General features: G+C 62.3%; 1 gene segment (V, D, J or C); it reads right to left on the bottom strand.

Annotated features, from left to right (window-relative positions):
• Positions 1-12,174: 12,174 nt before the first annotated feature.
• LOC129080281 (Ig alpha-1 chain C region-like) lies at positions 12,175-13,803 on the bottom strand. The segment is given in 4 exon segments: positions 12,175-12,599; positions 12,789-13,092; positions 13,266-13,593; positions 13,725-13,803. Coding segments are annotated over 4 exon segments (1,136 nt in total).
• Between the last annotated feature and the right edge of the window lie 1,964 nt (positions 13,804-15,767).

Below are 15,767 nucleotides of genomic sequence, written 5' to 3'. Positions count from 1 at the left end.
ATGAGCAGGGATTTGCTCCACAGTCACACATTCATGTATGTGCAGTAACAACACACAAACACACATGTGCACATGTGCTGCAGCCCCAGCACTGGCTGCCCAGGTGACAGAAGCTCACCCACACTCGCAGGGGCCGCACAGCCCTGTCGTTGTGGCCCCGCGACTGCCCTCCGCTCTGAGCACTGGGCCGGCCTCCTCTAGCTGCAGGCAGGGAGCTCAGAGGGCGGCGCCCCGTGTGCACACAAGTGTGAGCACATGAGCGAGCATGGCAGTGTGCAGAAGCCCCGTGGAGCGAGCATGGCCAATGTGTGTGTACCTGTGTGCACAGATGTATGCACAGTAGGAGTAGTGTGTGATGTGTATAAGTGTGTAGTGTGTAGGTGCATGTAGTGTGTCTAGTGTATGGTGTACAAGTGTGTGTGCAAGGTGTGTGTGGTGTGTGTGGTGTGTAGGTGTTTGTACATAATGCATACAGGTATGTGTAGATGTGTATGATGTGTGTAGTTTGTAGGCATGTACAGATGTATGTGGTGTGTGATGTGTATGGGTGTATAGCGTGTAGGTGTATATACTGCATACAGGCATGTGTAGATGTGTGTACAGGTGTATGCAGTGTGTGCTGTGTGTAAGCATATAGCATGTAGATGCCTGTAGTATGTATATGAGTGTACAGAAGTGTGTACAGGTTCATGTAGTGTGTGGTGTGTGCAACTATTAGCATGTAGGTGTGTAGTGTGTATATGAGTGTACAGATGTGTGTACAGATGTATGTAATGTGTGATGTGTGTACTGTGTAGGTGTGGGCAGTTGTGTGAACAGGTGTATGTAGTGTGTGATGCATGTGTGTGTACTGTGTTGATGTCTGTAGTGTGTATACGAGTGTACAGATGTGTGTACACATGTATGTGGTATGTAGGTGTGTATAGATGTGTGTATATGTGCATATAGTATGTGTACTGTATGCAGGCTTATAGTATGTAGGTGTGTGTAGTGTGTATGTGAATGTACAGATGTGTGTGTGTATGTAGGTGTGTGGTGTGTAGGAGTGTGACACATGTGCATACAGGTATGTGTAGGTATATGTGGTGTGTGTAGAGATGGGCACACAAGCATGTGTAGGTATGTGGTGTGTGGTGTGTGGGTGTGTGTACAGGTGTCTGTGATGTATGTTGTGTGCAGGTGTGTAGGAGTGTGTGCAGATGTGTGCAGGTGTGTAGTATGTACATATGGCTTCACCACTGTGTGTGGTCTGTAAGTGTGTGGCCTGTAGGCATTTAGTTTGTGTAGGTGTGTATATATGTGTGTACAGGTATGTACCATGTGTAGGTGTGTGACATGTAGCTGTGTGCACAGAAGTGTGTAGTGTGTGTGCAGGTGTGCAGTGGGGCTCCTAGGAGACCCTGTAAGCTCACCCCTTCCTTCTAGGACTGGCTATTGTCACCCCTCAGGACAAGACCACCATCCATACTCCAGGCCTGCCTGGTTCTCTGCTCTTGGTGACCCCACCCCTGGGCATGGACAGGGCCATGGGAGGGTGTGGCCTGTGCCCCGAGCACCCCGGCACAGCACACATTCCTGACTGAGCACACGGTGGACGGTTGTGGGAGGGCATTCGGGGGCCAGTGTGGTTTGCAGCCCCTTCTCTGGTTAGGGCCTATGTGTGCAAGCACGTGTGCACACGGGCCTGCATGTGCGTGTGGGTGTATGCACTTGTCCGAGCGTGCGTGTACACATGCATGTATGTGCACACATGTGCACATTCAGTCTGGACTCATGTGCCTGCACACATTCATGCGTGTGCACCTTTACACAGCACACATGTGTGTGTTCTGTGTGCACGTGCACTTGGGTGTGTGCTGGACGGCTGGGGCATGTGCAGGGTTCTTGGTGGGGGTGAAGTGGCCTTGTTCCCCTTATTCTGGGCAAAGCCTGCAGACTTCCAGCTCCCTGCAGGGTCCCCACCCTCAGCCCAGGAGTATGTGGGGGCTGAGGAGCCCCTTGGGGCAGGGCCGGGCTATGAGGAGGGGCTGGCATGGCGGCCCCTGAGCCGCCTCACGGGCAGCCAGGCCCAAACCTGGACAGAGACGGAGGCCCAGAAAGGCACATGGACACTTTCCCTGCCCAGCACAGCCACAGAGCCCACGTTACCCAGGGGACCACATCCACACCCACACTCACGCGAGCATGCAGAGAACGCACTCAGACCCACACAGCCATCACCACACCACGCCCCAGTACACCTCACACAATAGAAGTACAGCCGCACGAGACACCCTCACTCACAATCACCGTTCCACGCTTGCTGAGAACACGGATACACTCACGCAGATGAACACAGAGACCCACACACATGTTCACTCCCGCAGCCCTTGCTCACTCACACAGTTGACGCTCATTCTGAGTCGCTTACTCGTAATCACACTGTGCCCTCACATGATGACACCCTCTCAAACTCCCAGTCCTACACTCTCACACAATCACACTCTCACAACTCTCACACTTACAATCCCTCTCGTGCGCACTCCTCCCTGCGGCCCTTTGGGCTGAGAGACACCCACTGAGCTCACCAGGCCGGGCTGCTCCCGAGGGGCTGAGAACGCCCCGGGCATACGGGCCCACCAGCCCCATGGCTCTCTGGCCGTGTGCCCCTGGCCTGCCTCGGGGCCCCGTCTGTGAGGCGGGCACGCGCCCTCTGCTTGGGGAGGCGCCGCGCGCAAGCGGTGTGGGAGCGCAGGGGCAGGGGGCAGGGGCAGCTGGGCCCGGTCCAGCGAGCTCTGAGTCAGAGCCCGGGGCCTGTGTGTGGGGAGGGGACAGAGCAGGTGGGGGCCCACCCGCAGCTCCGGGCCTGGCCCCGGGGGTTGCTGAGACGCCCTCTGCCCTTGCCCTCTGCCCCGTGCATTGTTGCTGTGCTGGCCGAGGTGGCGTCCAGGCTTCGGGAGACACCCAGCCCTGCCTGGGCCCAGCCAAGGGGCTGGGAGGGGGTGCCCTGCACCGGGAGAGGCTGGAGACCCTGGGGCAAGGTCACTGGGACCCCTGTGCTGGGGCTCAGGCCTGGGGCTGGTGCAGGGTCTCCCGCAAAAGACTGACAGCCAGGAGCTCGGGCCTGCTGCCGTGGGGACGGGGCCCAGGGGACAAACGCAGAGCAGGACAGGCCGCACGGCCTGACAGCGACGGATACGGTCAGGTGTCCAGAGTGGGAGGGAGGGCCCTGGCGGGGCCTTGTGTGGGGCTGGGCATCCAGGGGGGCCTGTGGGGGTCTGGCCAAGGCCCTTCCCGCGGGGTCGGTGAGCAGCTGGGGAGGGCAGGCTGGGTGGGGGAGAGTGAAATGGAGACAGCAGAAAGGCAAGGAGGGCGACCCGGCCAGAGGGTGACTGAGCCCTGTGTCTCTGTCAGTTACCATGCACGGACCCGGTCCCCTGGCAGCTGAGGGCAGAAAGGACAGAAGGAGGCAGAGAGCCTGGGGGTGAGGGTCATCGGTCATGGAGGGCTAGGGTGGGTCCCGTTCCTTTCCTTCCTTCCTCACATGTCAGCTGGGAACCTTCTGGAAGGGGAAGGCCCCTACCTCATCACTGTCTGGTGATTGTGGAGCGTGGATCGTTCCAGAAAGAGCAGAGGAGCCCAGCCCTGCCTAGATTCACCAGTTTCCAGGACAACAAGTCAGCTTCCAGGTGTCTCAGGGATCCTGTAGCACGGATGGTGCGGCTCCTGGCACATGCTGCCCCCGCTCCGGGTGCCCGACAGCCACCGCCACCCGCCCGCGAGACCTCCCTCGGCCGCCCTCACAAGGCTGCTGTGCCAGGCCTCCTCCAGCGCTGGCCCCTCTCGGCCCCTCCCCGTGTTCGGACGGCGACACCCTGTCCGCCTGTGGCACCGGCCCTGGCCAGCGTCCCATGGGCACTGTCGCCAGCTCCACGTCCAGTAGGTGCCCCTACCTCTCGCATCCTCAGTGGTTGCTCGTGTCCACCCCTGTGGCACCCAGAGCCCTGGAGGCGAGAGGGGGTCTCACTGCCACTCTCCCTGCTGCCCAGCCTGGGTCCTGGGGCCACGTCCTTGCTGGCCAAGGGCGTGGTGGGGCCATGGCTCCTTGTGGGCCAGCCCCAGGCCCAGCCAAGGGGGTCATGTTCCCATCTGCGTGGGGACCCCCCCCCAGAGGGCTGCTGGGGGCCTCCCAGAGGGTCTGTCCTGGGGTGCTCAGTGCTGAGCTGGCACCCATGGGGGGCTGGGGGCTGCATTGCTGGGGTCTCTGGGCCCCAAGCCAGGCCCTGGCACAGCAAGTGCTACCCACCCTGCTGCCACCCTCCCCCAGGCACGTGTGAGGAGGCTCCTCTCAGTTTCTCCCCAAGTGACTCATTTGGGGCAAACTGGGCCCTGGAGAGCACATGCAAATGGCTGTTTGTTCCACACCGAAATACATGCTTCTATCCCCCGGAGGCTGTTTCCAGAAATAGCTTACCCCGACGCCCCACCTGCAGCCCGCCTCTGCCCCGACCCCCTCAGCATGGCCAGCCTGGCCAGGCCTCAGATTCAGGCGACCCTCCCCTCCCCCGGGGCAGAGCCCACTCAGCCTACCAGGCCCATCTCGGTCAGTGACAGAGTGACCACGCTGCCCGTGGTGACTTCAGCGATTTAAAGTGGTTCTCAGCTCGTTTCCATCTCTGTAACCCAAGCCCACAGGCCCTGCCGCTGGCCTGGCCTGGGGAGCAGAGGGGAGGCTTGCAGGGGAGCATCCCCGGGACACTGCTGGTCCCGCTTCGCAGGTGAGAACAGCCGGGCTCCGCAGGGCCAGGGAGCTGTCCGGAGGTCCTGTGGGGATGGGCACTGTGGGCCCACGTGGGGCCACAGCTCCTGAGCCCTCGTCGGCCTGTCACCTCCCTGGCCCTGACTGGCCCCGTCCCGTCCTGCCCTGTCCTCACCCTGCCCAGGGCCTGGCCACACTCCATCTCCATCCGAGCCTCTGGCTCCGTCTCTCCCTCGGACACTCTCCTCGTCCCTTCTCTTGACCTTCATGCCTCTCCCTGCCTCTCCCTGTCTCTCTGCCTCTGTATTTCTCTTTGTCTCTGTCCCCGTCTCTCTTTGTCTATCTTTTTCTCCCTGCCTCGGCCTCTCCGTGTCTGTCTGTCTCTGTCTCTACCTCTATCTTCCTCCCTCTGTCTCTATCTCCATCTCTCTCTGTTTATGTGTCTCCTTCTCTCTCTTCCCTTCCCTCCACCTCTCTCTGTCTCTCTGTGTCTCTTTGTCGGCCTCTCTTCCTCTCTGTGCCTCCCTGTCTCCCTCTGTCTCTCTTCATCTGTCTCCCTGCCTTTTCCTCTGTCCACCTCTCTCTTTCTCTCCCTCTGTCTCTGTCTCTCTCTCTGTCTCTGTCTTTCTGTCTGTCTCTCTGTGACTCTCCCTGTCTCTCCTACCTTTCTCCATCTGTCTTTCTCCACTGTGTTTTCCCTTGTCTCAAACTGGTGAATCTAGAAAAAGCCGGGCTCTTCTGCTCTTTCCAGAGTGACCTGTGCTCCACAATCACCAGATGGTGACAAAGGGACTGCTCCTTCCAGAAGGTTCCCGGCTGACACGTGAGGAAGGAGTGAAAGGAATGGGGCCCATCCTGGCCCTCCAGGACATGAAGGCCGAGGCCAGCGGGCCTGATGTTGTGACACCCGGGAGCCTCCGGAGCTGGCTGGTCCAGCCACATGCGGGTACCTCTCAGAGCCCCCACACGGGCAAGCCTGGGGGCCAGTACTGGGCAGCGATGGCCAGTGGCCGCCCACACCCACCTGCAGCTCCATGATCTCCACAGAGAGAGCCGGGGTGCAGCCCACGGCACTGAGGGCCCGAGGAGCGGGGCTGCCCCAGGGCCCACCACCCACCGCCAGGACTGCAGGGAGGGCAGGGGAGCAGGGCGAGCCCCCCAGGGGAACCGCCAAGGACAAAGGGCACCGTGCAGGGCACGGGGGCCAGGTCCCGAGGCTGAGGTGGTGGGGGAACTCGAGTAGGTCTCTGTGACACGAAGGGCTGTGAGCCGTCACTTGGAGTGACAAGGATGGCATGCTGTCTGCAGGTCCTCCTGGCCTCCGGAGACACACACGGAGGGCTGCAGGCGAGGCCTGGGGCGCCTGAAATGGCTGGGGCGGGTGGACACGCTGGGCACACCCCACCGAGGCCCCTCACCCACGGGCCCTCCCAGCAAGTGTTTTCAGGTGCGCCTTCCGGTGTGCCAGGCCAACGTGGAGGCCCAGCGGGACACAGGCACAGGAGCGGGGAGGCAGACAGAGTCAGACACCCCCCCCACGCCACCCCAGGCACTGGGCTCAGTCAGAGCAAAGCCAGTGTTCCCCCCACTTCGAGGTGCCCACCTGGCCCTGCCGCCCTTCCTCACTGCCCCTTCCCCACCCAGCCTGCCCTCTCCAGCTGCTCACCGACCCCGCGGGAAGGGCCTTGGCCAGACCCCCACAGGCCCCCCTGGATGCCCAGCCCCACACAAGGCCCCGCCAGGGCCCTCCTCCCACTCTGGACACCTGACCGTATCCGTCGCTGTCAGGCCGTGCGGCCTGTCCTGCTCTGCGTTTGTCCCCTGGGCCCCGTCCCCACGGCAGCAGGCCCGAGCTCCTGGCTGTCAGTCTTTTGCGGGAGACCCTGCACCAGCCCCAGGCCTGAGCCCCAGCACAGGGGTCCCAGTGACCTTGCCCCAGGGTCTCCAGCCTCTCCCGGTGCAGGGCACCCCCTCCCAGCCCCTTGGCTGGGCCCAGGCAGGGCTGGGTGTCTCCCGAAGCCTGGACGCCACCTCGGCCAGCACAGCAACAATGCACGGGGCAGAGGGCAGGGGCAGAGGGCGTCTCAGCAACCCCCGGGGCCAGGCCCGGAGCTGCGGGTGGGCCCCCACCTGCTCTGTCCCCTCCCCACACACAGGCCCCGGGCTCTGACTCAGAGCTCGCTGGACCGGGCCCAGCTGCCCCTGCCCCCTGCCCCTGCGCTCCCACACCGCTTGCGCGCGGCGCCTCCCCAAGCAGAGGGCGCGTGCCCGCCTCACAGACGGGGCCCCGAGGCAGGCCAGGGGCACACGGCCAGAGAGCCATGGGGCTGGTGGGCCCGTATGCCCGGGGCGTTCTCAGCCCCTTGGGAGCAGCCCGGCCTGGTGAGCTCAGTGGGTGTCTCTCAGCCCAAAGGGCCGCAGGGAGGAGTGCGCACGAGAGGGATTGTAAGCGTGAGAGTTGTGAGAGTGTGTGAGTATGAGTGTATCAGTGTGAGAGTGTGTGAGTGTGGGTGTGTTTGAGTGAGAGCGTGAAATAGTTGAGTGTGTGTTTACCTCTGGATGTGAGTGAAGTGGGTGAACTTGAGTGTGTGGGAGTAGGACTTGGTCGGGGGCTTGCCTAACTGTTCCATGTGCGCAGGGTGGAGAGTGTGGCTGAGTGTATGTGTGCATGTGTGTGTGCGCGCATGTGTGCGATGTCTGAGCCCACTGCCATCCTTTCTGGCCCCTTCCTGTCTGTGTCTGGCTGCCCCTCTGCAGGTCTCCCTCTGTGGGTGTCTCTCGCCTGCCCTGGCTCTGCGTCTCCCCGTTTTTGCCTCTGTTTGTCTGTCCCTGTCTCTCCCCTATCTGTCTCTCTCTTTTCCTGTCTCTGTCTCTGACCTTGGTGCAGTGTCCCTGGGTGTAGGACGTGTAGGATGTGGCCCTGTCTTGCGCCCAGTCAGGTGTGCCTGCCCTGGGCCAGGACCCACTGGGGGTGGCTGCTGGGGTCCCCGGGCTGTGCCCATGCTCAGCCCCTGGCCGGGGGCCCAGAGCGGAGGAGCAGGAGGGAGCGGCCCATGGGGTGCAAGCTCGGGCACGGTCTGTGCCAGGCCCTGCAGTGCCGGTGTCCCGCCCGGGCCCAGCTAAGTCGTAGCCCCAGGCCCTGTGAGGGCTGCAGGCCCAGAGCCCTGTGGCCGGTGAGGCACCCAATGACCTGACCTGGACGGGGTGGATGGCAGAGCAGTGGGTGCACGTTCGGCTGGGTCCTTGGCTGACACTGACAGGCCCTGGCTGACCTTTGCTAATCCTGGCTGGTCTTGGCCTCACGGCTTCACAACCACCTGATGGGGACGAGGGGACTGCTCCTTCCAGGAGGTTCTCAGCTGCCACGTGAGGAGGAATAGAAGGAACGGGACCCCTCCTGACCCTTCAGGCCATGACGGCCAAGGCCAGTGGGCCTGATGTCAGGACACCCTGGAGTCTCCTGTGTCGGCTGCTCCCCCGACATGTGGGTGCCTATCAGGCTGCTCCTGGCTGCCCCTGAGCTGACCTGTGTGATCCTGATGCTCTGGCTGACTCTGGACAGACCTTTGTCTAATCCTGGCTGAACATGGCCTCTCTGGGGCTTGACCCTCGTTGACCTGGCTGATTTGGGCTGACATTGGTTGATTCGGGGTGATCCTGGGCTGACCCTGGGCTGCTGGGCTCTGCTGTGGGGTGGGGGCTGTGGCATTCTGCAGGCTGCGGGGCAGGGGGTGTTCACTGCCCTAGAAGGGCTCTTCGGGGCTCTGGTCCACTGCCCAGGCTCCAGGCCCATCTGTCCAGGACTCGGTTTGGGACGTGGCCTCAGAACAGCAGGCTCTGGCTGGGCCACCTGGGCTGGGCTGTGCTCGCAATGATTCAGCTGCCCCATAGGGTTATTGTTAAAGTTTCAGCAGGCGATCAGGCACAAGAGCCTTGAGAGGAAAGAGAAAACAAGCACCAGTACCTCCCCCTCATGTTCCCACCCCATGTGCCCAAGCCCTCTCTCCCCATGTGGACCTCTGGGCATGGAGACTCCCATAGTCATGGGTCTGGCTCAGGCCACCTGGGCCTGGGACCACTCTCTTTCCACCAAGTCAGCCTGGCACCTGCGCACCTCTCTGGGAACTGGAAAGGAGGAAGCCAGGTGCTGGGTCGTCACTCCATCCTCATCCAGTGCTGGACCAAGAGGGGAAGGGCCCCTGGGAGGCTCCCTGTCCTCCGGGTGGGTCACTTGCTAGAGAGGATCAGGGCTCAGGACCCCGGGCAAGGAAGCAGGACTCAGGAGCTGAGAGGAGATGGCGCAGGATGATGAGAGCATTTCAGAGGCAGAGGAAGGCGGGATAAGACCAAGACTTGGCCGAGCAATGGGGACCAGAGCTGGGGACCAGAGCTGGGGACCAGAGAGGGCCCAGGCCTCAGGCTCAGGCCTCAGGACAAGGGCTCAGTGATCTGACCAGGGCTCGGTGAGCAGGACCAGGGCTCAGGGAACAGGTCCAGGTTCCAGGTATCAGAACCAGGGAAGGACCAAGGCCCAGGGATCAGAACCAGGGGAACAGGTCCAGGTTCCGAGTATCAGAACCGGGACTCAGGGATCAGGATCAGGGCTTAGTGAGCAGACTGGGGAGCTGGGCCCATTTCCTGTGGGGGGTCTTATTTCATACTCCCCTTGGTGATTCCCCTCTTGTAGACCCATGCTTTATGCAGGACCTGGTCTGGTGGCCTAGGCCAGAGGGACCCCCACCATGTCTACTGTGAACCTGCCTTGGGTCCTGAGGCTGGTGTTCTCTCCGAAGAATCCCCATTCCTTGTCCCTCCCCTCACTCAGAATCAGAGAACATGATGAGTTTATTGCACCAGGACAGCCTGCATGTGGGTGGGTGGCTTCCAAGCTGGACTGAGCTTGGGGCCTGGCTGGACTCGAGGAAGCTCTCCCATGGTCCTCCCTGCACACACAGGCAGGTCCGGCCTGGGAGCTCCCGAGGTGGCAGGCTGCTTGCCTTGGGCTGGCTCCCGGGAGACTGAACCGAATCCTTCAGTGACTGCTTGGTGGGAGGCAGGCGCCCTGAGCCTGCGGACTCCCCACCTGCCCTTGATGTCTTGCGGGGATGACCTCCCTGGAAGACAAGACCCCCTGGCATGCATGCTTTCTGGGAGCCAAGCATCCATCCCCCGCCATGAGCCCACTGCCTTGCCTTCCCGCCTCCCCATCTGGGCCTGGCTGGCCCCTGCTCGGTACTGGGGGTCCTCTGGGCTGCCAGGCGGACCCCGGACACTGGTCACGATCAGTGCCGTGCTGTAGGAGAGGCTGTGCAGGAAGAGGTGAGCAAGGTGACAGTGGTGGGCCACAGGCCAGCTCTCGGGGCGTCCTCCTCCAGGTCCTTCTGTGGCAGGTCCGTCGCCACCCGGGACAGCGGCTCTGGACAATCCGTAAGACACTGGGAGCCTGGCAGGCATGCCCTTGTGTGGGTGGGGGCCAAGCCAGCGCCCTCCCCTCCCAGCACCCTGAGGCCAAGATGGCAGCAGTGTGGCTTCTCTCACGGGGCTGAGGTTGAGGTGGCTGGAAGGGGCCGGGATCCTCTTGGATCTTGAGATGCCCATAGGACCCTGTCTCTGAGGGTCTCAGCACATCCTAGAGAGAGAAGGTGGCAGGGCAACAGGGTGGGCATTGCCTTTGCTGTTCTAAGGAGAACTCAGGCCCAAGGCCTCCTGGATCTCAGCCCTCTCTGTGTCCTCACCAAGCTCCTGTTCTTGGGCTGGACTGGCCTGGGCCCTGAATGGGGTCAGAGAGAAATGAACACACTCACCCTCAGCTGCTCCAGTTAGAGACTCAGATCTGAGTCTGTGTTTAATGTGCCAAGGGCCCAATGGGCCTTCTGATGCCCTCCCAAGGAATGTAGCTGATGAGCTATGAGGAGCAGGAAGGAGGGCCAGGTGAAGGCCACTGGGCAGCCCTGCTGTCTTCAGAGTCTTAGGGCAGAGACCTCCCATGTTAAATGGGATTTGCACCTGCTTATCATATGCTGACACATTCAGTCATTCATCTCTTCATCCATCCATCCATCCATCCATCCATCCATCCATCCATCCATCATCCGTCATCCATCCATTGTGTGCCCTTTCATCCATCATATGTCCTGTGGTCCTCCCACCTACCTGCCTGTTGTCTATCTGTTGGTTCAGCCCTTCATCTACTTATTCCTCTTCCCTTCCTTGTCCTCTTAGGAAGCTCCTCCTGGGGCAGGTCCTGGGTCCCTGGTGGCTGGAAAACCTTCACAGTGGCAGAGTTTCCCCAGTAAGTGCCTTGCTCTTCCTACTGCCCTTTAGTGACTGGACCCTCAAGAGGGGAACAGTAGGCAGGATGGTTAGGGGTACCCATCTATCTTGGCCCTGGGAGCAGAGGGAGGCAGCCAGAAGGCTAGGCACTCTGGAGAGGCCCAGAAAGTGTCTAAAACAAGAGCAGGGGCCCTGGCACCAGGTGTCCCAGGTGGTCATGGGGTTGTCATTTCCACTTTGTTTCCCTGGCCTCCTCTTCTTCTGCCAGGAGCCCCAAGCAGGAGCTGGGAGGGGCCCTGTCCCACTGACCCCTACCCACTCCTGCCCCCACCCTACAGTCTGGGTCATATTTGGGTTCAGGGAGGAATGAGAAGCTTGAGGTTGGGGATCGGGCAGGGGCCAGAGGCTGCCATGGGGAGTTCTGTGAGATCGCTCCCTGAGCTGTGCCCAGCTGGGCAACCGGGGCCAGAGGCCAGAAGGACCTGGGGCAGTGGGCTGGGCCTGGGGAATGTACTGGGAGCTTGAATGGGGATTCCTGTTGCCTTCCCGGGGCAGGGGCTGTGCTGTGAACATTCTACACCTACAAGGTTCAGGGGTGTGTGCACCCAATTGAGTGTGAGCACGTGGAGGATGTGTGTGTGTGTCCACGTGAGTGTGAGCCCATGTGCACAAAGAGCTGTGTGAGGCAGGTGGAGAGGACTGTGCCCGGCCAGGTGGTCCCTTCTTTGTGAGTCAGCGGGGCTGGCCTGCATCTTCCTGTTGTGCCCACCGAGGGTGTGAGGGGCCCTGGAACCCAGCCCTCCTGCCCTGGCCATTCCCCTCACACCTTGGCCCACGCATGATGGCCGCGGACCCTTCCTGGCTGCCCAGCTCCCTTCCACCTCTTCCCCTCCTGCTGCCCCGAGAGGGGTTTTTGGATACAAGCAGGCACTTCCCAGGGTGTCCGCTGTGCCCAGGACCCACCAGCTGTGCCTTTCTCCCATGGCTCTGCCACCCCAGCTTTCATGCCAGCTCAGTCTCAGTCACTGTGCATGCACACTCCTGCACATGTGTGTGCACACACACACACGAGCCCATGGGTGTGAGGGCGCATCCCAGGGCCAGGCCGAGAGGACCAGACAGGTGCCAGAGGGACATGCGGCTGCTTTGGGCCAGCGTGGGATTTATTCGAGGGCAGGGTGGGCAGGCGTGGCCGCTCCGTAGCAGGTGCCATCCACCTCTGCCAAGATCACGGACACGTTGATGTGGCTGGGTTTACCTGCCAGGCGGTCGATGGTCTTCTGGGTGAAGTTCTGGGGTAGCGCCTCGTGGCCCACCGTGCAGGAGAAGTTGTCCCCGTTCCTCCACTGCTTGGCCTCCATGCGCAGCACGCTGGTCACGGCGAATGTGTTGCCGGGGCCGGACTTGTGCAGGGGGCTCCAGGTCAGGTACTTCTCTTGGGACAGCTCCCAGCTCCCGTGCTGCCACAGCACCAGCAGGTCACTGGGGCTGAAGCCCCGCACCAAGCAGGTCAGTGTCACCATCTCGTTGAGGGCCAGCTCCTCCGAGGGTGGCGACAGCAGGTGGACCTTGGGTGGCGAGAGGCTCCCTAGGGGCATAGAGGAGGCAAGTGAGGGGTGTGGGCAGGGAGAGAGAACCTTTGCCCTCTGGGCACCCTGTGCCCAGCCTCTATCTGTAAAATGGGCAGGGCACCTGGGTGTGGGGAGGCAGGCTTAGGTCTGTGCCTGGCACACGGTGGAATGCTGGGTGGCTCCTCTCGGGTGGGATCAAGGCCCACCTGAGGCTTTGGCGATGGTTGCTGTTAGCGGGCTCTTAGAGCCAGGATAGGTGGCAGTGCATGAGAAGGTGACCCCACGGTTCCGCAGCTCGGCGCAGCCTGACAGGACACTGGACACGCTGTAGCAGCCAAAGGAGTCATGCTCAGGTGTCCTCCGGATAGCGTCCATCCCACCTGTGGGCTCCCAGGTGAAGGTGGTACCCTTGGTGTGCATGTGACATTGGCATTGAAGCTCAGGAGCAGGTCCTCGAGGGTGGGCCGATGCAGCGTCAGCTGGGGCTGGCAGCAGGGTTTTCGCACCCTGCTGAGAGGGAGGCAGAGCCATCAGCACCGCTGCACCCCCTCGTCCCCTTCCCTCCCTCCTGATCCGGCCCTGCCCCCTCCTCGCCATCCACTCCCTCAGCCTGAGCCCACTCTTGCCTGAGGGGAGCCCCAGTGGGGGACGTGGTTCCACCATGGGAACTTGATGGCCCCCACCCCTCCCTGGCCGGACCTTTAGGGGTGAGGCAGGGCACGTCCACGAACTGGCTGGGGTTGGAGCTGTACTTCACGTGGCATTTCCGAGACTGCTTCTCTGGGCACTGGTCGGCCGGCAGGGTCAGCTGGCTGCTCATGGTGTACAGGCCCCTGGCGGCTTGCACTGTGGGGAAGTTGCTGATGGAGGTGCCTTTCCCGTTGTGGTCCCAGGTCATGTTCACGGACCCTGGTGGGAAGAAGCCCTGGACCAGGCAGCCGATGGCCACATGACTGGCTGGGTCGGTGCTTTGGAGACTGAGTGGGAAGAGACTGGGGCTGGCTGGGTCCACTGCAACAGGGGAGGGTGCCCCGTGAGACCCCCGAGACGGCCCCATGAGGGTGGACCACATCCACCGCTCCTCTACCCTGGGGGAATAGCGCAGGGAGGGCCTCTTGCTGCCCCTGGGTCATTCAGCTCACAGGCCAGGGACTTGGGCTTGGGACTGGCAGCCGAGTGCAGCTGCACGGCTCCTGAACACACTCCTTGGAGCTCCAGCATGTGGACTGGACACGCTCCTTAAGCAGGCCGCCTCCCGATCGAGTCACGGTTGTTACACAGGGCTCTCCACTGGCCGGTGGAGCCTGTGGGCACCGCTGGAGCCTCAGCTTCCTCTGTGCAGTGGGTACGGCCATGCTCTCTCCCAGAGTTTCGGGGTCCTGAAAGGTGGGCCCTGACGGGGGACATAGATCAGCACAGGGAGATCTGGGCCTGAAGCTCAGCCTGCCCTGGGGGCTGGCGTGGCTGTGCCGAAGGGCATGCTGGGAAGGAGAGGGGACCTGAGCACTCTGTGGCCCCCAGTCAAATGTCGCTGGTCAGGGTCCAGGTTGAACCACTCCACTAGCTAACACCACCCCAGTCCCCCACAAGTAGAGGTCCACCTCGTGGCCTACAGGGGTCTCAAGACCAGAGGCCCAACCAAATCAACCCTTTGGAGATGTCCTTCCTGGACAGGCTGGGCACACAGGGCCCCCACTTGTATCTCCTTCAGGGCCACTAGTGATGGGAGAAGAGAGGACACATGGCACAGGTACATCTGAGACTGCATGGCCCTCATGTGCTCCTAAAACACAGGGTGCAGCCTGGGTGGGGAACAGGGCAGGGTCACCCAGGGATGATCCACACTGAACCCACCTCTTCCCATTCACCAACTACTAGCAGTCCAGCTCAGCTCAGCCCAGCCCAGCCCAGCTCAGCTCAGCCCAGCCCAGCCCAGCCCAGCCCTGCCCAATTCAGCCCAGCCCAGCCCAGCCCAGCCCAGCCCAGCCCAGCCCAGCCCAACTCAGCCCAACTCAGCCCAGCCCAGCCAGTCCAACCCAGCCCAGCCCAGCCCAACTCAGCCCAGCCCAGCCCAGCCCAGCCCAGCCCAGCCCAGCCCAGCCCAGCCTTGCCCAATTCATCCCATCCCAGCCCAGCCCAGCCCAGCCCAGCCCAGCCCAGCCCAGCCCAGCCCAGCCCAGCCCAGCCCAGCCCAGCCCAGCCCAGCCTTGCCCAATTCATCCCATCCCATCCCAGCCCAGCCCAGCCCAACCCAACCCAACCCAGCCCAGCCCAGCCCATCCCGGCTCAGCCCAGCCCAGCCCAGCCCAGCCCAGCCCAGCCCAGCCCAGCTCAGCCCAGCCCAGCTCTGCCCAATTCATCCCCCTCTCCATCTCCCGCACCCTCCTCACGGTGCTCTTGGCTCTGTGCCTTGGCCACACCTCCACTGCCCAGCTCGCGCCCTGCTCCCAGATGTTGTCAGCACCCAAGGAGGGTCACCTGGCTGCCCCGAGGAGGGTGTGGGCGCCAGGCCCCCCACCGCTGCTGGTGGGCCATGTGTGCAGATGGGACATCGGGCCTGCTGCTGACACTTGGCTCTCATTTGTGTGTATCTGCACCCGGAAGGGCCGGCCTGGGTGTGTGTGTGCAAGTCTATGGGTCACTAGGGGCCCTGGGCACATGCTCCCATGTCTCCATCCTGCAGCTGGGCCCCCTGGCAGATGGCTCTGCCAGGCCTGGTGACCTGGGAAGACCCTGGTCTGCTGCTTGGTGGGCTGGGCTGGGCTGGGCAGGCTGACCAGGTGCACAAAGCAAGACCTAGGTGGAGCCCTCTGACCCCGGGGCAGACTGTCCTGCTCTGTCACACCTGGCCCTTGGCCCCGAGGACAGATGCCATGTGGGCAGCAGGGTGGGGAATACAGAGTTCCTTGGAAGAATCTGTGATGCTGAGAGAAACCACAAGGCTAGAGCAGGCAGAGCCTCAGCTGGGCAGCAGGGTGGGCCCAGGCTTGCAGACTGCGCAGGTGGGAATGTGCAGGGCTGGGGGCTCCCCTGGGCTGCCCTGGCTCCTGGCCACTCCTCACCACTCTCTTTGGGCTGTGGGCCTGGGGGCCAGGCCTCAGGGCTGAGCCGGCCTTCTGGTTCTGTCCTTACCCCCAGCATGTGCTGGGCTGCTGGTGCTGGGCAAGGATGCATGTGGAGGTGGG

The sequence above is a fragment of the Pteronotus mesoamericanus genome, unplaced genomic scaffold (assembly GCF_021234165.1).
Source record: "Pteronotus mesoamericanus isolate MK-2021 breed Mesoamerican mustached bat unplaced genomic scaffold, CSHL_Meso_final contig_87, whole genome shotgun sequence".
Lineage (NCBI taxonomy): Eukaryota > Metazoa > Chordata > Mammalia > Chiroptera > Mormoopidae > Pteronotus > Pteronotus mesoamericanus.
The sequence above is the reverse complement of the archived record's forward strand: the minus strand, read 5'-3'. Positions and strand labels throughout refer to the sequence as shown.